The sequence below is a fragment of the Oenanthe melanoleuca genome, chromosome 22 (assembly GCF_029582105.1).
Source record: "Oenanthe melanoleuca isolate GR-GAL-2019-014 chromosome 22, OMel1.0, whole genome shotgun sequence".
Lineage (NCBI taxonomy): Eukaryota > Metazoa > Chordata > Aves > Passeriformes > Muscicapidae > Oenanthe > Oenanthe melanoleuca.
The window spans coordinates 2,119,013-2,141,711 of NC_079355.1; the positions used below are offsets into that span (position 1 = coordinate 2,119,013).

The window sequence follows — 22,699 nt, forward strand, 5'->3', positions numbered from 1 at the left end:
CTTGCATCAAACACCCAGATGGAAAGTGATGTCATCTGTAAACCCATACAGGCTTATTTAGGCTGCAGAAAATTAAATTCAAGCCTTCTGAGGAAAGAAGGGGGAAATGATCCCTCCTGGTTACTCACCCAACCTGAGCAGCCTTAAATAGAAGTGAAGGGTTTAGTCACAGGATAAAGCAGCAGACAGCAGCCACCCTGTGGGCAATCCTGACTGCCTGGAGGGCCAGGCAGCAGGGGCAGGGCTTGGGGGCAGCTCCTGCATCCCCCAGAGCAGCTCAGCTTCCTCACAAACCTCAGTCAGAGAGGAGACACAGGCAGCAACACCCACAGCAGCTCTGAGCCTTGCTCTGAGCAGTTACCAGAGGCACTCACAGTTCCCAAATCCAAGCCAGGCTGCTGATTCCAGCCCCTGCATGGATGCCAGGCTGAGTTACACCTCATGGAGAGCAGCTACTGCACAGCAGGCAGCTGCAGCTGGTGGGCCTCTGGCTACTCCAGCTAAATACAACAGGGCCTGTGAGTCAAGAACTCTGCCAGGAATCTGTGCTGACCCCAGGAAGCTCAGCAGAAAGCAGCAAGGGAAAACCACAGCAGCTGGGAGGAGGAGCCAGCTGCAGGGTCCAGGGACTGATGGAGAGCACAGAATGACTCTGTGGTACCATGAAGGCACATGGATGGTGGGGGAGGATGAGGGTGAACAGACAAACTCAGGACTGAACAGAACAAGCAGCTCCAGGCTCTGACACAACCACTGACTCCTTGTCTGTGGGAGATGGGGCACAAGGAGCTGCTTGGGACCTTTTTAAAAAATAAACCTTTTGTGCAGGGATGAAGCTGCTGTTGGCAGGAGCTGAAGTGCATTAAGGAGGAAATCACTTACCCTTTTTCCTGGCTTGAGCAATGACATCAGCAGCACTTTTGCTCATCACCTTGGTGATGTAGAGGGGGCAGTTGGTCTGGTTGGCAATGGTGATTGCACGGTTCACAGCCTCTGCCTCCACCTGGGGAACACAGGCAGGTCAGGGACAGCCCAGAGCTCACAGACCCTGCTCTCCCAGGAATCAGGGAGTGCTGGGGCATTTCCCACCTCTGAGCTGAAAGGGCACACAGTTAGCACAGCAATTAAATGACATCAGGCTGCAGTCCCCTCTCATTACACCTCTCCTCCCAGGCTGCTCCAGAGCCTCTCTGCCTGAACTACAACACTCCAGGTGCTCAGGGTCAGAATGATTAAGCCCCTTCTTTAATCTGGACAAAAATAAGCAGCTAAATGTTGACTCAACAGAACTGCTCCTGCTCCAGCCCACGCAGAAGGGAGATGCTGCAGCACAGACTCTGGTAAGCCACGTTTGCAAACAAGCTTCCCAAATTGTACCCTCCACTACAATCTCTGGCTTGGGATCTGACAGAGTGTGAAGCACTCCATAAATCAACTGCTTCTCCTTGCATGTGTGCAGAGAATTAACCTCAGCCAAACCAAGGTCAGGCTGTAACTGCAGCCTCAGGATGATGGGCATCACTCTGATTTTATGGGTCACACATCCTGATGAAAGGATGCAGACACAGACTGAACTCTGCTGATCTCACAGTCCCTGCTGCCACAGACATCCTCCAAGCAAACAACAGAGGAAACAAACCCAGAGCAACCCCCACCAGATCCCCCAGTGCAAGAGGCTCCCAGAACCTCCCCCATGGACTCTGCTGGGGCTGGCACACACTCAGCAATGGGAAAAAGTGAAAATCTGCTCTGCAGTCACTGCTCACAGCCCAAGTGTCCCAAACCATCAGAACACACTGCCCACACAGCTGTGTCTCATCCCCAGAATGCCCAGAGCCAGCTGGATGGGGTTTGGAGCATCCTGTCCCTGCCCATGGCAGGATGGGACTGGGGGGCTCTGAGGTCCCTTCCAAGCCCAGCCAAGCTGGGATTCTGTGACTGCTGCTCTCTGCACTGGGCTTGCAGGAAAAGGACCTGCAGCTCAGGAACAGTGGCCAGGCTGATGTCCCAGTGTCCTGGACAGCTCTGCTGATGACAGAAGCCATCCCTTGCAGCCAGGCCCTGTCTGTAGCCAGAACACTCAGGAAAACAGCAGCCAGGGGTTCCTACAGCAAACCAGCCCCTGCAGGGCCAGCAGGGGCTCTCTGGGGCCCAAAGGGTCACAGCCCCAGCCAGGGAGGCTCACAAGGGGGGATTTGCTGGCCCAGCTGCCCCAGGCCAATGGGAAAGGCTGTGAGGGAGGGTTTTGTTCAGGATGTCACAGCCAGCAGCACTCAGGAGGGTGAAAGGAGCCAAGAAAAGCCCAGTTGTCCCTTCTGAGACACAAGGGGAGCCCTCAGCAGCCCAGAGCTGCCAGGCCATGGCCTCCCTTGGCAAATTCCCACCAGAGCAGCTCTGTGCAAGGCTCTGCAGCACCAGGAACCACATCCCCACTCTGAGCCTCAGCTTCCCTGCAGGAAAAGCAGGGATAAAACAACACAACCCCCGAGTTTTGGGCAGAAGGCATCTGTGCAACTGTGAAGCAGCAGGAGAATCTTTTCTGAACAAGGCTGGTGAATTCCTGCCTTGTGCCCAGATGCTATGGTGACAGGCACATAACAATAACCCAACCACTAGTCCAAAGGGGAATGTTTGCAATTACCAGGATGCATCAGAAGCCCTAGCACAGCAGTTCTCTTGGAAAAAAAACAAAACAAAACAAAAAAAAAAAGAAGACAGACATTTCCTGGAGCACTTGGACAGCTTGTGCTTGCAGCGTTTTTGTGGCTGGAATAAAAACAAAAAATGATGGAGCATTCTGAAAAGTCATCACAGAATGAACTGAGCTGGGAGGGGAGAGTTTTCCAGAAAGTGATGGGTGAGGCTGACTTGGATGGTGCTGTCTGAAGTCAGGCCCTGTTTTCTGGCTGGAATAACATGACACTGTCACCTTGGCTCAGCCCAGGTGACAGAGGTGGGCACAGCTAAACCCCTGAGTCAGCAGTGAAACCTGAGCCTCAACTCCAGCCTCCTGCCAGCCTGGGAATTCAGATGTGTGCACTCCAAGACACAAGTGCACGTGGCCAGCCCCTGAATGCTTCACTCTGATGTAATTCTCCCTGAAATGAGTAGGAGTTTTGAGTTAATAAATGTTTTAGACTTGCTCAGCAACTCAGCTGGTTTGCTGTGGATTAAGGAGCTCTCCTGTCAGATGCCAGCCATCCTCAGGATGGGCTCTGCATTCCCCACGAGACAATTCTAGTGCCAACAGCACCCAGAGGGACACAACAAACAGCCACTCCTGCTGAAGTGAACAGGAACTGGGAGCTGCTGCCACCCTGCAGCAGCCCATGGGGAGGGGCTGGTTTAGAAGCACAGTCAGTCCCACACTGCAGGGATGGCAGGGGAGGCAGGCATGCCATCATTTCCTGCTCTGCTTCCTAGGACTTTCAAGCAGGAGAATGTTGGAGCAAACACTTCCCAAGGCTGGGCAGAGCACAGCTGGGCTCAGCTGCACAGTCTGTCCCTGTGACACTGAGCCCCACGTGTCCTCAGGCTGCTTTTCCTCCCCACACTGATCCAGAGCACAGCCCTGCACAGATGAACACCCCAGCCATGCCTGGGAACCACACAGCTCCATGAAGGATGAGCTCTTCAACAGCCAGACACAACTTGGCTGGCTGGATGTTCAGATCCTGAAGGTAAGAGCAGCTTTCCTTTGAAAACAACCCAAACTGAACTCCCTCAAGTGTCACATCAGCATCTGTTCTCACTCTCCTGATGCAGGCCAAAAAATATGTTGAAAAAACACAAATTGGATGGGTGACTGGAAAGCTCAGTGAGAAGTGTTTGCTCACAATTTCAGGAAGTAAAAGATCCCAGCCCCAGGAGCCACACACAGATTCTGTGAGGATTCACTCACTGTCCAAGTGGAGCTTTTTTTTTTTTTTTCCTGGGCAACAGAATGATTTATGTTGCTGTGGATGCTGCCTGTCTGAAGCAAGGGGAGGAAATGGAGACTGAGCATGAGGGGCACGTGTGGATGATCTCACAGCCCCAGCTCCCAGCTGCCACATCTGGCAGGCAGCAAAGCCCTGGGATCTGAGGAACTGAAAGAGCAGCTTGTACAGAACAGATGAGCCCCCCAAACCTGGAATGCCAAGTGAGGTGTCTGGCTTAGAGTCAGGGAAGAGCTGTGAGTGAAGAATGCAATGGGAACCCACCTCAAAGGCAAAGTTTCAAGGCTCTTTCATACTCCTGGGATTTATTTCAAAGGCTTAGAGGGATTGGGGTGCTCATCCCTGGAGAAATCCATGGGGAAATATGAAGGGTAACTATATTAAAGTGCTGGGCTAAGCCTGAGCATGACTCTGTGCCTTCAGCAAACCACTTAATCCACTGCTGTACAAACCCCACTGGTAAAATTTCATCCAAATATCAAATATCACAGTAATGGAAGTACCTAAAACAATGTCAGGATTTAGGCATATATTTAAAAACCCTGCTAATTCACTGGAAGTCTGATAAAATAACAAGCAAGAGAGAAGCCCAAGACACTGATCTAGAAAGGACAGCAGCAGAATCCCACCTACAAAACCCCAAATGCAGAAATTCCTGTTTCCAGCCACATTCATCCCAACATCAAGCACTTTATGGCAATGCAGAGATGCTGTAGATGGGGGAGGGGGAAATGCAAAGGGGAGTTCTCACCTCTTCAGGTCTGCTCAACACATGCCCTTCAGGGCCTGTGATCCCCAGCTCCAGGATCCTCTGCTGCTCCTAAGGCAGAGAAGAAAAAAGAGCAGGGATGAGATTGAAAGCAGCAGGGAATTTTCCTTGCAGCACACCCACTATTGGGAAGGGGCAGGAGTGAGATCCTGGCTAAAAACCACATGGGGCTTTGCACAAGGGCCCTGCCTGACTCCCCTTGCTGAGAATAACCAGAGCAAACAAAACCTTGCTGATTTGTTCACAGGAGGTCAAGGAAATCTTTTATTTGGATTTGTTTCACACTGGGTTCACAGCCCCTCGACTTTCAGCACTCATTTGTGTCTATCAAATCATCTCTAAGATGTGGCAAAATGATAACAGGTGGAAAAAATCACCCTGCAACTGGGCTGAAGGACTGGGGTGGGCTTTGCCCAGCCAGAGAACACAGAAATCCTCTGAGTGCTTGAGACACAGTGTCCAACATGAGCTGGAGATAAGATTAAATTGGCCACATTATTAACATTTTTACATTATTTACATTATTACATTTAATATTTAACATATTTACATTATTAACATTTTTCCCTTGCTGCTGTTTGATGGATAAACACACCCCAAATATCAGCACCTCACTCTATGAAGCCACATCCCCTTCCAGTCCCCCTCTGATTTCCTGCAGGACATTCTGTTGCACTCAGTGACAGCCACACCCAGCTTTTCATTTACCCCAAACTGAAAGCTGCCACCAAAACCTGTTTTATCAGTGTCAAAAGGGATCAAATCTGCTGCAGAGCCCTGCTCACACCCTCCATGCAGCCATGCCCTGCTCTCCAAAGCCTGAGTGGCTCTCACTCTGCAAAGGAGGAAGAATTTCAAGCCCTCCCAGCATCTGCAGGCAGAGCACAAACAGCCCATACCTCGGCAATGATGTCACCGTTCTCAGCGTGCACTTGGGCGGTGGCACCGATGTCCCGGATCACACTCAGCACCTCGTAAATCTGGGGACAGAGAAAAACACATCACAGCAAAGCCAGACCCCAGGGGAAACACAGCTGTGCACAAGGGAGAGGAGAAACAGAGCATTAAGCTGTGAGATGTGGTTTGATGCATCCTGTCACTGAATTTCCCAATTTTACAGCTGGGGTGGCAAAGGAATTTCCAGTGGCAGGTTTGGAATAAGGGAGGAAGAAACAGCAACAACTCAAGGCTCACAGCTGGGTGATTTTAAAGGACTTGCAGAGTTTTACCTGTCTGATGTCTGATGGTGCCTGGCATGAAAAACATCCCTTCTATCTGAGTGCTGGGGCAGGATCTCCATGGAAATCCAAATTTCTCCATGGAAATCCAAACTCTGGAGGTAGGAGGGGTGATTTCCCACTCCAGCAGCCACCCTGAGAGGGCTCAGGTCAGTAACCCCATCAATGCCCCCTGAGAATGTTCCAGAGCCCTCAGAGATAAACACCAACACTGCCAGGCATTCCTCTCCTCCCACACCTCAGAAACACAAACTGCCCCTCTGAAGAGTTAAATGTGCCACCAGAACAGCAAGCAGGAGGACAATTAACTCCTCTCTAAGCAATTCTATCACCAAGAATCATCTCTGGACCTGCATCAGTTTTAGCTTCTAATCAGAATAATGATAATTAGCCCAGAGATCTCCCTGTCCTGCCCTGTGCAAAGGCATAAAGCAGAAATTCATAGAACTGCCACTGCTTCTACCCCAAAGGAGCTGGAATAAAATTTCCTACCTCCTAAAATGAGTTTTACCATTGCTTCCCTCAACCAAGCCTTTCAGGGTTTGCTGGTTTCTTGACTGGGTTTTATTTTTAATTAAAAATCTAATCTTCAAACCAGAGCTGTGGGTGCTGCTGCCAATCTTAGGTACTGTTACACTCATAAAGACTGGAACCAGGAGAGAGTGTCAGATCCCAGGAGATTGAATTTAAACCCTTATTTGTGACAAACTGAGCACAAAACATTCCTTCCTACCTGAGAATCACTGAGCTGGAAACGATCTTTGAAAGCCATGTACACCAAGAAGGAATTCACACCTGGGGGGAAGAGAGCACACTGCAGGTACAGCCATGGGTACAAACCCCAGCAGTAATTCCATGGAATACAACCCCTAAACCAGCCCCCAGCAATAATTCCATGGGTACAACCCCTAAACCAGCCCCCAGCAATAATTCCATGGGTACAACCCCTAAATCAAATCCCAGCAATAATTCCATGGATGCAGCACTGTAGGAGGTTGAGTAAAAAAAAAGCAAAAATGCATCTCACACCAAAGCAGAGACTGGGCCTGCCTGGCTGATCCCCCTCACCCTGCAGGGAGAACAATGGGAAATCTGTGTCTGTGATGTGTCCAAACTGACCCACTGTCCTGAGCTGGTTTTCCCTCTCCAGTAAAAATTCTCACCCAGCATGTGTGGGAAGCTCCCATTAGGGCATAAAATACTGGGTTTTGAAACTACAAACAGGATGGAAAATTACTCCAGTCTGAGGATGAAATGAAAGGAATTTCAAGGGGGAAAAGGAATTAAAGAGGGGGAAAACCCATGAGGTCATTTACCCAGCTCTTCACTTTTAGCAGAGCTGGATTAGTCCCCTTGGGGCTCCATTTCCCTCATTTACAGCACTTCAGGTGTCACCAAGGGCACTGATGAACCCAAAGGAACTTCACTGGACACAGGAGCTGCTGTGCATGGGAAAAGCAGGAGGTTCACCTCTGGAAAATCAGTGTGCTCCAAGCTCTGAGCCCTCTGCCATCCCAAGTGCCCAAACCTCCTCAGAGAGCCAGAACGGGCCCAAAATGTCAAACATGAGACAGCCCCAAACAACAACTGACAAACAAGGAGAGGCAAAGCTTACCGTGATCTTTCACCAGAGCTTCCATCTCCTCCTGCACCCCCTTGTGCCACTCAGTGATGTCCACGTGCAGGGAGTAGTCACAGCAGGACTTGCTGTCTGCCCACTCTCGCCACTGGTCGAACGCCGTCAGCAAACTGGTGCCAGGCTCAGGAACCACGTGGTCAACTGGGAATGACAACCAAAGCACTGGTAAATGTGGGGCAGAAGCTTTTCTGGGTGCCCAGGACAGTCAGCACAGCTGTGCAGAGGCTGCTGCAAAATCCAGGCATCCTCTTTCCCCTTAAAACGTTTCCAAGTTTGAAATCTCTCGGTGGTTTTTAGGGAAGTCGGTGATGGAGCAGCAGCTACATCCCAACTACATCCCAGCCCTCCAGAGCACTGGAGGAAGCAGGACCAGCAAATTGTGGCTGGAGAGATCTCTCTGATCTCTCTGAGAAGGTCCTGCTGCCTCTGGCACCTGCTCACTTTGATCCTCACACCAATTCCAGCAGCAACTGCACTCACAGGCAGCTGCAGCTGCAGGGCAGCCTCAAAGGGTGACACAGGGACCTGGAGCTGGAGGTTCAGTGCTCCTGGCTTTTATTTGAGCACATGGAGTCTCTGAGATCTTCAAAAGACACAGTGGGATAAAAGAAGCAAGTCAGCATCTCCAGTACTGAACTGAGAGAGCAGGAAAAGCCTGGGGGATTTTGGGGGTCAGAAATTGGGCAGGCACTGCTGGGGAGGAGGGGAGGGCCTGGCTTGATTCTACATTAAAACACACAGAGAAAAAAAAAAGAAAGTTGCTTCTGTTACCAGCAGAGAAATCCCAGCAGTTTATTTTTAACTTCATGGAGGATCAGGGCTGCCCTAAGTCACAGCTGGGATGAGACAGAGCCCATGGTCCCACTCACCCTCAGGCCAGAACAAAGCTCTGCTTCACCCCCACACAGCCACAGCAGCCAAGATTTGCTAGTTTTGCACTGCCTGAAGAAGCAGAAGCACACTGGGAAAGGCAGCCCAGCTCTCCTGGAGCCAGCAGGGCCATCCCAGCTCTCCTGGAGCCAGCAGGGCCATCCCAGCTCTCCTGGAGCCAGCAGGGCCATCCCAGCTCTCCTGGAATCAGCAGAACCATCCCAGCTCTCCTGGAGCCAGCAGAACCATCCCAGCTCTCCTGGAGCCAGCAGGGCCATCCCAGCTCTCCTGGAGCCAGCAGGGCCATCCCAGCTCTCCTGGAACCAGCAGGGCCATCCCAGCTCACCTGGAGCCAGCAGGGCCATCCCAGCTCTCCTGGACTCAGCAGGGCCATCCCAGCTCTCCTGGAGCCAGCAGGACCATCCCAGCTCTCCTGGAGCCAGCAGGACCATCCCAACTCTCCTGGACTCAGCAGGACCATCCCAGCTCTCCTGGACTCAGCAGAACCATCCCAGCTCTCCTGGACTCAGCAGAACCATCCCAGCTCTCCTGGAGCCAGCAGGACCATCCCAGCTCTCCTGGACTCAGCAGGGCCATCCCAGCTCTCCTGGACTCAGCAGGACCATCCCAGCTCACCTGGAGCCAGCAGGGCCATCCCAGCTCTCCTGGAGCCAGCAGAACCATCCCAGCTCTCCTGGAATCAGCAGAACCATCCCAGCTCTCCTGGAGCCAGCAGGGCCATCCCAGCTCTCCTGGAGCCAGCAGGGCCATCCCAGCTCTCCTGGACTCAGCAGGACCATCCCAGCTCTCCTGGAGCCAGCAGGACCATCCCAGCTCTCCTGGACTCAGCAGGACCATCCCAGCTCTCCTGGAGCCAGCAGGGCCATCCCAGCTCTCCTGGAGCCAGCAGGACCATCCCAGCCTGAGCTGTGCACCCACTGCACAAAGAGCTCACCCAAACCCTCCCTCCCTGCTCACCTCTGCCCTGTGCAAAGGGACACAGCCTGGAGTGTCTCTGCTTTTCCAAAAGCTTCCCCTGGAAGCAGCAGAGCAAGGCAAGATGTGATATGCACACCCTGGCTGCCCCAGCTGCAGCTCTGATCAGCTCAGCAGTGCCTGCTGCTCTGTGTCTGCTCCCTCCCCCCAGCACAGAAATCCATGCCAGGAGGGAAAACTTGGAAATCTGTCTGGCACCACACCAAGGATGTGCTTTTCACTGGGAAAAGCAAACCAAATATAACCAGACAATAAACTGACCTGTTTTTTAAAAAATCATCCCATTTCTGTTCCATGATCTGCTCCTCCCCAGTGGTCAGAAACCCTCTGCTACCCTCCAGCCTGAATTGTTTCTTGGCTAGAACAGAGCCCCTTCAGCTTAAATGGAATGAACAACAAGAAAAAAAAACAACATTCCCTTTGCTTTTCCAATGGGACATGGAGAATGCCCAGGTTTACACAGATGTCTAATTAATAAACCAAAAAAAAAAAAAAAGCCCATTTAATCTCTAACACATCCCAGGAATAAATCCATCTCCTCTTGAGACTAAAGGTGCCCTCAAAGCTCTGCCAGCCCCAAGGTGATGGATGGCTTGTGGGCAACCAGCACTGAGAGATGAAAGGAACAATGGGATGGATTCCACTGACTGATAAATGGGAAAATATATTTGCCTTTACAAACAAACTGTAGGTTTGCTGAGAAATGAAATGGGATATTGGAAGATGAAAGAAACAATGGGGGAAAACTATGAATTCTGTAAGAATTAAAAATTAAAAGGAGGGCTGTACATGAGAGGGGAATCTCAGGTATCAGGTGTTTGGGCAGTCTGTGCCCCTCAGGTACCTCAGCCCATGGGGAGAGAGAGGGAAATTGGGATAAAAAGGAGGCGGAGTCCTCCAAAAATTGGAAACACCCCTGGCCTCTGTCTTCATTCAAATAAAGTTCTGGGACTCCTCCGTCTCCTCTGTTGTTTGTGGATTCATTTTCCTGGCAGTTTTACAAAATCCTGTGGGTCTGCAGATAAATAAAACTGGATACTGAGAGATGAAAGAAACAATGGGAGGAACCAAAAATCTGAGAGACCCCAGGTCAATGCCCCATGGCCTCTGCCTTTATTCAAATAAAGCAAAAATGACTCCTCTGTCTCCTGTTTGGACAAACCTCTGCTGTTTGTGGGTTCATTTTCTTGACACATGGAAGAGCTCAGCAGGAAAGCAGCCTGAGAATGCAAGGTAACAACAGCCCTGGCACCCTGGGACTGAACTGCTCTGAAGGGACTTGGGATGATCCAGCAGAGCACCCCAAAACACAGCAGGTGACAGGGCCACCCCTGTCCCTCACCCTGCACTTAAGGCATGCAGAAGGTGGATGCAATCCCAAATCCTGCTCTGCAGGTAATTCAGACACAAGTGGCAGCTCCTCAATTCCTCCAGCCTTGCACTGGAGGGGCCAAACCAGATCAAGCCCACACCTCTCCATGGGAGGGGTTTGGGAGCACCCAATAAATAAATAAAATCCAGCCCAGATCCAGGAAAGGATCTGACTCTTCCTCTGCTCCTGGAAGCTCTCAAGCTGCTTCTGCCTGCTGAGGTGCTCAGGAATTGCCCACATGCAGCTCCCAGAAGCTTCTTGCAGCCCCCAGGCACAGCTCAAGAGCTCAGAGCAGAACAAAAAGTTTTTTCTTGCAGCTGCCTGTGCTCCAGAGCAGCACCAGCAGCTGCCAGAGGCTCCATCCAGCGTTCCCACAGCCCCAGGGATGAGCACAGACCCAGCCCAGCCCCCAGCAAATCCCTCCTGGAACATTCCCAGGGGAAGAGCAGCACTGTCCTGACCCCAGAGATCCCCTTCTCCCTGGGAATCCCACCCCAGAATCAGCAATGTTCAGTCCCTGGGGGCCCCAGGACAAGCTGAGGTGACACAGGCACTGTCACCCCTTTATTCCCTGATCTGTCCCCAGCCCAGATGTTCTCATCCTGTTGTAGAATTTTTATTTTTTTTTTTTTTTTGCAGTGCAGATGACTTCAGCTTGAGGTCTTGAGGTCTGAGAAGGAAGTTGCCAGCTCATTTTTAAACTCAAAGCTTGTTCCAAAAACAGAAACAAAACGGAGAGGAAATTTAAAAAAAAGGAAAAGATAATTTAAGGATCACTTCATCAGTGCTGAAATCTTCAAAGGAGGAATTAAATAACTTTGTGGGCCTTGTAGTGACTCCCTGAATCTGAGTGGAATTCAGGCCTAGTCCTGATGTTTCTGTTTGTTTAACACACTCTCAGCAAGGCACAGGGCAAAGCCAAGCTCAGGGTTACTTTGCTTTCTCAGCTATGAGCAGAAAACTTTCTATAAATTATCTTTTAACCTTCTGAGCTGCAGAACCCAAAATGCAGCAGCTCAGGGCTGGGGGCAAACAAGGCTGTTACACCAGCAAAGGAACTTCATTAAAAAATACAAGAAAAACTCCTTTATACATTACAAATAATCTAATTTTTCCCTTGTTAAACACTGACAGGATTCCAGAGCACCCAGATAAGTCCCAGCCAAGCTCTCTCCTCCCTCTGAGGCTGGATTTGAGCACCCACATGGTGCAGCACTAATCACCCAGACCCTGAATTTCCCTTCCCATGGCTGCTTTGGCTCTGCTGCCAGCACACTCAGCCTTGCAAGGTGAACCTGCTGCTGCTGCCACCCCAGCCTGGGCTCAGGATTCTCTGCCCCTCCTTGGGCACATTAATCAGCTCAGGATTAGAGGCAGACAGTGAGCTGCAGTGAGACAACAACACTGGCTGATCCATGGGGCTCTTCTGCACCACAGCTGGCCCCCAGCCATGCTGGAATGTTCTCTGCCAACTGCTTGGATGCTGGTGGGGAAATATTTGGGTGTGAAATGGAAGGGGAAGGCAAAAAATTAAATGCTCCATTATGATATTTTAACATAACATGGAAAAATCTACACAGGGCAGCAGTTTATAGAGCACCACCATCACCAATTAACACATTCTCATCATATAGTAACACAAAACCTGAACTAAAATCAGATCCCAGCACAATCCCACACACACACAAGTAATTTCAAAGTTCAGACCATTCCTACTGCTTTTTTAGACAATTCACTGAATTATGGAATCCCCTGAGCTGGAGGGACCCACACAGACCAAATCCACACCTGATTCCAGAGAGGGCAGCCTAAAAGCTGAGCCTGAAACATCTCCTTGTCTCCATCCAGACTAAAACCACTTCCACAGCCACTGAAATTGGTGCCAGCCTCAGCTTTAAACTGTGGCTTTAGGAAAGGCTGCATCATATCTTGGCTCCTTTTTCCCAGCTCTCTGCTCCTGAGGAGTTTTCCTGGAGCAGGGGGAACCTGCACACAAAGCTGCAGGATGCTCTAAGACCAGAGCCAGAAAATCCCACATCATTTTCTGGCACTTGGGACCTCTCACAAATTCAAAAAAAATAAATAAATAAAAAAAAGCAGATGAAGAGCAATGCCTTTATGGTTTTGACCCCTTGCTTAGCTCCAGAGGAATTATTGCTACACAGGCAGAGCTGGATCCAGCTCTCTGCCTTGCCTTGAAAACAAAACTCTGGTTTTTGGGATGGATGTGCTCATGGGTGGGGATTAATGGCTTTTATAGCTTCCTGGCATTGTGGCATGTGCATTTTTGTTTTTTTTTTTTTTGCATCCTGCCTCAGTTGAGCAGGCCTTGGCTTGCAAGCAACCCCTTCCTGAAGCTTCTATTAATAGCCCTTGCTTCCAGCTTTCCCCTGGAAAGGATTTTTTTTCAACTGGTTTAATTAAGTGTCATCCAAAGCATGCATGAAATTTTTCTGAGGCTTCAGCTCGTGAATGCCATTACCAGGAAGGAGAAAAACTGTTTGAAATGGACAAAATAAACATGAATTAGGGTCAGATGTTACCAAAATTGTGTATGTAATAAAACCCATGTATTCAGGGTTCCAGTTGCTATTCCAGACTGCAGTTTTACACATTATTTCCTGCTCCTACCAGCATCACATGTGCCTATTGTTTAAGAGGAGTTTATAAGGTGAAAATCCTCAACATTTAACTGTTAGCAGGCAGATCTCCCCTACCCCAAACTTTTAACAGCAGCTTCACTATAAACACATCTGCCTGTTTAATGCTGCTTAATCCCCACAGCAACTGTGTGTGATGAAATCTGCTGGATTTATTGAGCTGTACATTCTGTCACAAGCCATTTTATTGAGAGGTTGTAATTAAATTCAGCCCTGGTAATTGCACAGGTCCCTGCCTGGAAGTCTGGAGTGTCAGGCTGTGGCTGCAGGAATGTTCTCCTGGCTCTGGTGTGAAGTGGGAATAATTCTTTGAGAGCCAGAGGAATAAAATCAGTCTCTGAACTGAAAGTCAGGCCCTTGACTGACCCATAGAAGATTATCCCATAATCACAGACCTTATTTCACCCAGAGGCTTCAAATTCTCAGCTGGTAAAATATCACAATCCCTTCCACCTTTATGGATCATGATCCTTTTATGTGTCAAGGAACTGAGCTACCAAAAGCTGCCTCACCCAGGAACAAAGCTGTTTTCAGCAGCAAAAATTCTGATTTAAATATTAAACCCCAATTTCCAGCTCAGCAGCCCTGCACCCATCCGGAGATGTCAGCCCTTCTCTGAGCTCAAAAATCCCAAATCAAGAGATCCAGAAGAGCCTCCCACCTCCTTTTTTTTCTGATTTCATCCCTGTTCTTCCTTCAAACCATGCTCTGGGCCATGGGTTTGATCTGGGAAAAGGAAGGACAAAATCACTTTGAAGGAAACTGCTCATGGACCTGATGCACCTCAGCAGCTGAGAAATCCAACAGAAGATTTTCTTCACATCCTGGCTCCAGCAGCCAGATTTCAGCTCTGGGTATTTGTGGGGATTTATTCCCACAGTATTTTATTCTTGTTCCCTCCCCCTGCCCCCCCTAAGGAAAGATACCAGAATAAAGAGATTATTCTGAGGAGTGACAGCCTGCACAGAGCAGCACTTCTGGTGCTAACACAGCTACCCAAGCTCTCCTGTACTGCTGCCAAACTCACAGCAAAGGCAGCCCAAATGACATCACATCTTGTTTTCTGTCAGTTCAGATCCAGTTTATAGGACCTGATGCAGAGAAATCAGAATCTGGACCAGGCTCAGAAGGCTCAGACACATCCTGCTCCACTGATTACATTTCCAGACTGCAATGCTCCCTTATTCCCTCACTGATGTCATTCTGATATTTCACTTGCCCTTTTGGCTGATTATATCCAAAATACAATTAGCAATCTGAGCTGCCTGGACACAAACATAAAGAATTCAAACAATAATTAATAACCCTCCCCAGCAGCTGGAATGGCAGCAGATTAAAAAAAAAAAAAAAGTCTCCATCTCTTCCCAGTTATTGTGCAGTTATTGTATCTCAGGAGGTCACCATGGCACAGAGGGAGGGGAACCAAGTTCAAAAGAGACATTTAAGTGGTTCCAAGATTTATTCTTTTTTTTTAAGCATTCCTCCATTTGAAGCCATGAAAAGAGCACACAGGACTTCAAAGGCTTCCATATGAACTGCTCTGGAAACCTTGAGGGACTGGGATGGAGAAAAACCTCAGTTTGCAGCCATGGCTTTCAAGTCATGACAAAAAACAAGAATTAACACCACAAGGGGCAAGAGCTGATCAGGCCCAGGACACAGATCACACACAGATGTGCTGAGGCACTCTGTCCCTCCCAGGTCACTGGAGATGTGTCCTGCCCCTCAGGCTTTTTCCACTCCAGCTCTGGATTTGCATTGTTGTCACCAAGGTTTGGATTCTCACTTTCATTTCGTGGCCTGGGGAACATGACTGCAGGATGCCAGTTTTTCTACAGTGGAAATTTGTGGTGGTTCTGAGAGGGTTTTGTGTGTTTGGGATTAGAACTAAAATAAACTAAATGTGAAGAGCTCAGATTCTATACAAACATTTTTTATTAATACAGCTTGTGAGAGAAATGGGGAAAAGAAAAACCTGTATTTGTCAAACAAACATCCCCCTGGCTGGGTGAGGAGCAGCCACTTCCTCTGCTCATGACTGTGACAAGGTGACATCATGCTCCAAGGAGGAAGTTGTCACCCATCACCACCAAACCACTTCTGCTCCAGCACTGAGCCCCCATCCTGCTCCCACCCAAACCCCTGAGAGCTCTCACACACCTGCAGGGCTCAATCCACCTAAATATTCACCTGGCTCTGGAGAACACACGGTGGGATGTGCAGCAGCAGCTGTGTCCTGCCCAAGGACCAGGAGCAAGCAGCACATCTGCCCCTCACAGCCATTTCTGAGCACAGCTGTCCTGTGCTGCTGTTCTCTCACCCTGTGGCACTGACACTGCTGCACTCACTAACCTGCAGCAGTTCCTAACTCGATTATCCCCAGTTTAAACAGGGATTCCTGTGGCACATTCTCCAGCTGAACTCCCTGCTCCAGCCTGGCCTCACAAGCTGCCTGGTGTCCTCCCAGATCTGTGCAGCACCCAAGGTTTGGGGACAAAGCAGCACTCCTGGCCACCACCTGTGTGGTGGGTTGATGTGGCCAGAAATGTGAATTCTGTCCCCATCTGCTGCAGCCGGGTGGGGCAGTGCCCCTGATCTCCTGGCACACATTATCTGCTAATGGGCCATCTTTAAACCAGCTGGGCAATCATCTTTATCTTCCCACAGCCCATCCTCCCTCCAGGAGATATCTCCTGTTCATGGCCAGTGAGTCCCAGTGCATGACTGATAAAATTCCATCATCCCACTGGGAGATGCTCCACCCAGGGGAAGAGCCAAACATTTCCTACCCAGATAAAAACTGAGATTTGGAACACCAGAGCAGCCTTTGCCACTGGATTCCAGAGGAAAACCAGACCCTTCCACATCATCCCTGGAGCTTCAGAGGAAACTGCACCTTCTCCAGGAGCACTGCTCCAGCTGAACCACATCTGCCACTGCAGGAGGATGCAGCCACCATTGAATGGGACTGTGCCAACACCTCAGCTTCACTCCCTGTCTCAAACATGGTATTAGAAGGAAATTCTTTACTGTAAGGGTGGCCCAGAGCAGCTGTGGCTGCCCCATCCCTGTGCAAGGCCAGGCTGGACAGGGCTTGGAGCACCCTGGGACAGTGGGAGGTGGTGGCAGGGGTGGCACTGGATGGGATTTAAGGTCCCTTCCCACCCAAACCATTCAGGGGTTCCACGAACAGCCCCCCTGGGTCTGGGCTCAGTGGGAGTTGTTCCATCCAGCTCTACTCCCTTTATTACAGTGTTTGCATCACAGAAGGACTGACTGGTCCAGAGTCCTGAACTCTGCTCCTGCCTCCACAGCCTAATTCTACTTGTAAGAACACCCTGCACATCTGCATTTTTCTCAGCTCTGCTACAAAGAAACTTCCCAAAACTTTTTCCATTCACAGTGGAAAAACAGCCTCTGCCCATCAAATCCTCTGTAGCCCATCAGTAGCCAAACTCTTCTCTTGGGACACTGACACTGATCCTGAGAAATCTCATCTGAAGTAAAGAAAAGCCTGCAGGAAGTGTCATTAGCTGACACCCTCTCTGCAATGGGATTTTTTGAAGCAATACTGGACTATTTGAACAGAGAATCCTGTGACACAGCCCCTGGCAGCTGAACTGGCCCTGCCTGGCTTTTCAAGGAGTCTGGAATCTTGCCAGGCCTGTGAAGAACCCAAATTCAGAGGCACAAACCCCTCAGTGTGCTGTAGCTTGGGAGCTTCCCCCTTTCCTGACACCAACTGAGCACTGTGCAGTAATTTGGGAGGGTTCTCCAGGAACTCCTTCCCTGCTGCCTGGAGGCTTCCAGGGAATCTCATTCATATGGAAAACACCACCATCAGTCCCCCAGATTCTAAAAATATCCAGCTACACATATGTAGCTGCTTCTAGGAACAAAAGCAATGTGGTGGGAACACACCAGGACAAGTGGCCAAAAGGGAAGCTTCCAAAAAAAAAAATAAAAGCTGAGCACTTTTTGGTGGGCTCTGCAAACCAACCAAAGCCTTTCCCAGTTAATATTTGCATGTGAAATCTTCAAGTTCCTTCTTTTAGTTAAAGTAGGAAGCCAAAAGCACTTTCCTCTGGATCTGCAGGTGCCAAGTGGGAGGGACAGGGATTATGGATAATCTCCTTGTGTCTAGTGCTGCCCACATCAGCTTCTCAGGTAGCTCTTCATAAAAATAATCCCTTTTTACTTATGACATACAGCTCTAGGTGAGCTTAATTAATTTGAATTAAAGAAAGCAACAAAGCCACCTACTATTATAGATAGTGGAGAGCAACCAGCATAGAGAAATGGAATGATCCCCATTGTCACAGAGGGGTCCCAACTCCAAGTGCAGTGTCCCAAGGGAAGGAAAGAGTTCTCCCAGAAGCCACAAGTCCTGCATGTCCATCCCTGCATTCCTTGCCAAGGCACTGTGCTTCCATGGCAGTGAGGGCCCTGCAAGCACTGCAGGCACAGCCCCAAGCTGCCATCAACTGGCAGCTCCTGAGTGGGATCAAAGTGTGCCAGACAGGAGGAGCTCATTGGTATTCCTCAAACATCTCTCCCTCTCACCAGAAAGATTAAAAAAAGACAAAAAAATCCAGTTTCTAAGAAACAGATGGGATCTGTGAACTCTGAAGGCACAGGGGCTGAAGGAAGGAGGGAAAAGAGGCTTTGCTGATGGGAGAGATGAAATCCCACTGCACAGGCAGCACTCCAACCCCATCCCAGTGGGGAGTCCTGCAGCCTTTGCTGCTTCCAGCCTCCACCTGCTGGTCCCCCATGGCACCCAGAGCTCATTCCCAGTCTGACCAGGGCATTTTCTGCTGAGTCAAACTCACAGCAGGGCCAGAGCAGCCAAGGGGGTGAACAGTGCCCAGAAAAACAAGCCAAGAGAAGAGCTGGAGCAGCACCTCCTGCTGCTGTGGAGGCTTTGTCAAGACTTGAAGGTGATGAAGACACTTCATCTGGCCAGGCTTAACACACATGCCCTGAAAGCCCAGCACAGGCAGCTGATGATGTTACATGAAGAGAGGTGGATAATTTCATTTTATTTTTTAAGATTTTTGGGTTTTTTCACCCACAGCAGACCTGGAGGAGACAACTTTTACACCTGCCCCTAGGAAAACATCATGGATATTTTCCATTGGTGTAAGCAGCATATCAGATCCACTGGCTCTTCACTTCTGTGTCATCCCCAAGGCCTGGAACTCGGGGATGAGAGCACTGGATACAGAAAGGAAGAATTTGGGGATTTTTGGGACTTTTAACAAGGGCATGTATTAACAAGACAACAAGGGTGGGAGGACAAGTTTAAATGAGATATTAGGAAGAAATTCTTTATTATAAGGGTGGTGAGGCCCTGGCTCAGGTTCCCCATCCCTGGAAGTGTTTAGGGACAGGCTGGACAGGGCTTGGAACAACCTGGGACAGTGGAAGGTGCCCTGCCCATGGCAGGGGTGGAAAAAGATGATCTTTAAGGTCCCTTCCAACCCAAACCATTGTGTGATTCTGTAAAAAAAAAAATCACTTCAAAGCAGCTCCTCAAACAAAAGAACTGCTCCCCACACAGTGGGAAAGCAGCACTGCTGATCCCCAGCATTAAATGGAATAAGAGGCATTAATGCTACTGCATCAACAGACAGCATGGGCTAATTTCTCCTGAAATCCCTTTTTGGATGCACAGAGGAATCTAGGTCAGTCACATCTGCACTGTCAGAGCTGCTGCCACTCCAGTGTGCTCAGAACTAACCCAAGCTCCAGCATGTGTGCAATTGCTTCCATCCCCTCCTTCCTGCACAATGAAAGGGGCAAAACAGAGAAACAGACCCCTCAGCTGCTCCTTAAAAACATCAGGGCTGGCAGGAGGCAGGAGGAGGGGAGAGGAGGAGGAAGAAGAGGAGAGGAGCAAGGGGCAGGATCCCCAGCAGCTCTGGGGAAAGAAAAGATGGGAAAATAGGGAAAAATCTCCTGATGGACTCAAAAACAAGCCAGGCTGGACTGCAGAGGTTTCACAGCTCCAGCCCAACACCAGGGCCAGTGATTTCACCTTTCAGCACTCAGCCCAGCTGAGTTAAACATTTCCCCACCCCAGACACAGCTCCCAGTCCTTGTGTGCTCCTCTCAGGAGCCTCTTCCCAGCACAGAGAGCTGGCAAACAACAGCTGCAGCCCAAAGGGTTAAAAAAACCCAAACCCTAAGCACACACAGAAACACAGAGCACATCTGAGCTCTGCACAGGTGCTTCCTCCAGTCACATCAAGGGCTTGGCAGACCCCCTGGAACCCCCCCAGAACAATGGGGGATCCCTGGGAGCAGAGCAAGCCCTGCAGAGAGGCTGCAGCACCTGCTGCAGGCAGAGCCTAATGGACTTAGAGGGGTTTAACAGCTCCTCACACCAGGGAATGCCCAGCCCCACTTTCTCAGGAAGGGTTTAAAGCCTGCCCTGAATGAAAGGGACAAACACAGCAGCAGGAAGCTGGGAGATTTAGGGTGACTCAGGGCCAAGACTGGTTTTAGGGGTGTAAAAAGGACCAAAGGGGCTGGAGAGAGAAGGGACAGGGCAGGAGGGACTCTGTACCCCTGATGCCATTATCCCAGTCACAGAGAGCAGAGATTCCTGCTCACAGAAACCCCCCACTAATGTGTGGACATTCTGCTCACAGAAACCCCCACTAACGTGTGGACATTCTGCTCACAGAAATCCCCACTAATGTGTGGACGTTTTCACTACATTTCCAAAGAATTAAACATTTCTCTGGGGCAGAAGAGCCACTGCCAGCAAGAGAAATGAACTGCAGAGCCAGGGCAGCCTGTCTGCAGGGCTGGTCCCAGTGCACAGCTCCTCTTTCATGTCTGGGTGCAAAGAGAAACACAAGTGGGCTGGTGCCTGTGGAACAATGCAGTGCTGTGTACACACAGCCAGGAGCTGGGACACTCTGCAGCTCTGTGTCTGCTGCTCTTGGATGCAAAACACTTGGTTTTATAATTCCAGCTCAGCCACAAGTCCCTGCCTGAGCACTGTGTCACCTCCTTCTGGCTCTGCTTCCCTCCTCTCACTGTTCAGACTCCAGAGCAGCACAGGACTAACCCTGATAATATAAAATAAATGCACCCAGTCAGGTAGAATAGGATGTAATCTCTGCTGGGTTTAAATACCACCCCACACCCTCATCCTGTCTAAACCCTACTTGAAGCAGAGACTATCAGACAGTCTGATCTCCTTTGGGGCAGCTCCATTGTGTGTCACACTCAGAGCAAAACCCCCCAGGTGAGGAATCATTCCTGATGCAAGGTGGGGATCTTCAGGATGACCTGGGAGCCCTGGTGTCACCTCACTTGGAGTTTGACTGGCAGCTCCAACCCTGCCCTGCTGCCCCTGGGAGCTCTTTAATAGCAGGGTCAGGAATTAGGGAGCCAAGAGCAGCTGATGTCAGGCTCCCCTTCATCTCCTGCACTTCCAAGATACACAGGCTCCCCTCCCCAGCCTCCCTCCCCATGCCATTAGGATAACTGCTGCTCAAGTTCAAAAGGCTGCTGGCTTCCAAGCCACCAGGCCAGAAAAAGCTATCATTTCTCTCACTGTAATTTCCCTCCATGATTATAACAGTGGTTGACTGAGTCAAGAGAGGCAATGCCAGCAGGAGATTTCACCCAAGGACAGCAGATAGCAGAGGAGGAGCAGAGGCTGGGAGGAGGGGCTCAGATGTGTGTGGGAGCTGCCCTGGGTGGATGGAGTTCTCCCTGGGACATTAAACAGGCCTAGGGATCACAGAGCCAGGAAATACACAGAGCTTAACTTCTCCATCCCTTCTGCAGGGCTGGCAGCAGAGAGAGGCAATCCTGCCCCTGCTCAGAGCAGGGGGAGTTTTTCCACTGATTTTGATGGGGATTTCACCCATCACAGTTAATCAGCAACCAAACCATCAGCAGACTCTGGGAGGCCACCCTGCTCCTAGCAGGGATTCCTCCTCCTCTAGCAGCTCCAGGGACTGGGTTATACCCTGGGGCACCCACCTGGCTCAGGCTGGGAAAACAGGGGCTGAAACCAGCTGGGTCTTGTGCAGAGCCAGGGCTGGGCTTGGACAGTCCCTGGGGGTCCCTCCCAGCTCAGCAAGGTTTGTCAGTCTGTGAAAAATGCCATTTCTAGCTCACCAAAATTTCAGCCTCTTGTAAGTGACAACTTCAGAGTCCTTTTCCAAAACTCTAGGAGGACTGTTCTCCTTCCATGGAATACAGGGGAGTTTAGGGAAGCAGCTAGAACAGGTTGGAACATATCTAATAGTTCTCTCTCCTTCAAAATTCTCTCTGGAGCTTTCTGGAATTCTCCTTTCAACTTAATGCCCAAACACTGCATTCTGACATTTCAAAAGGGCGAGAATCCAAGTTTTTTTTCCTGGAGCAATGTTATCCTAAAACCCACAGGGAGGGCTGCTCAGCTGACATACCCACACCAGTATTATTTTAAGGTGGGGACTGAGAGAAGGACTGTGCAAATTGTCACTGCAGAAAAACAAAGATATCACAACACGTCATTTCAGGCAAAAGCAACTCTGTTTGTTCCTTCCTTAGCAAAGTCAGCTGGAGCTTTGCCTTTGGCACTGCAGAGGGGAGAGACAGAAGGATCATAGCTGGAATTCCTGCTCAGATGGCCTCAGGGGAGCCAGCAGAAAAAGAAATCAGCCCAAACTCCTGAGTGGACCAGCCTAGGGAGGGCTCAGGAAAGCACAGACACAAGGGCAGCTTTGAATCCTCACCCCCAGCCCCTTTTCCCTGCTGGGCAAAGCCCTGGATTGGAGCTGGATCTGCTCCCCAGCAGGATAAATCTCTCCTGGTGCCACAAAAACCCCACAGTTGTTCCATCTGACACCAGGACCCATCTGATTCCCCCTCCCTGAGGCTGCAGGGATGAATTTAGAGGGACAAGCAAATGAGGACAGGGCTGGAAACAACAGGTTACACTCCTGTGCTTCCCTTGGATGTGTCTGCCAGGAGAATTAATTAATGAGAATTAAAATTTGATCTGAGCTGAACATGAGGTTCACCAAAGCAGAACCTCCAGGTAAGTCCCTGGCACTGCAGATTGATGCCAAAACACACCTAAGTCAGAATTTTACCCAGAATTTTTATAAACCAACCATCAGTGGAAACCTACCCAAGGTTCTTTTCCTGGAAAACTGCATGCAAAAATATTTCCCTAAAATGATTGTGAAGCAAACAGCTTTAA

The 22,699-nt window shown here is 49.9% G+C and overlaps 1 protein-coding gene across 1 annotated transcript in view; it reads right to left on the bottom strand.

The window, feature by feature from the left end:
* The window catches only part of LOC130262073 (dihydropyrimidinase-related protein 2), a 44,785-nt gene that overhangs the window by 14,293 nt on the left and 7,793 nt on the right, over positions 1-22,699 (bottom strand). Inside the window, exons 4-8 of the mRNA XM_056508860.1 lie at positions 7,561-7,725; positions 6,679-6,740; positions 5,607-5,687; positions 4,690-4,758; positions 883-1,003 (exon numbers count right to left, since the gene is read on the bottom strand). Of these exons, the coding sequence (XP_056364835.1) occupies positions 883-1,003; positions 4,690-4,758; positions 5,607-5,687; positions 6,679-6,740; positions 7,561-7,725 (498 nt within the window). The remainder of the gene's footprint in view (positions 1-882; positions 1,004-4,689; positions 4,759-5,606; positions 5,688-6,678; positions 6,741-7,560; positions 7,726-22,699) is intronic.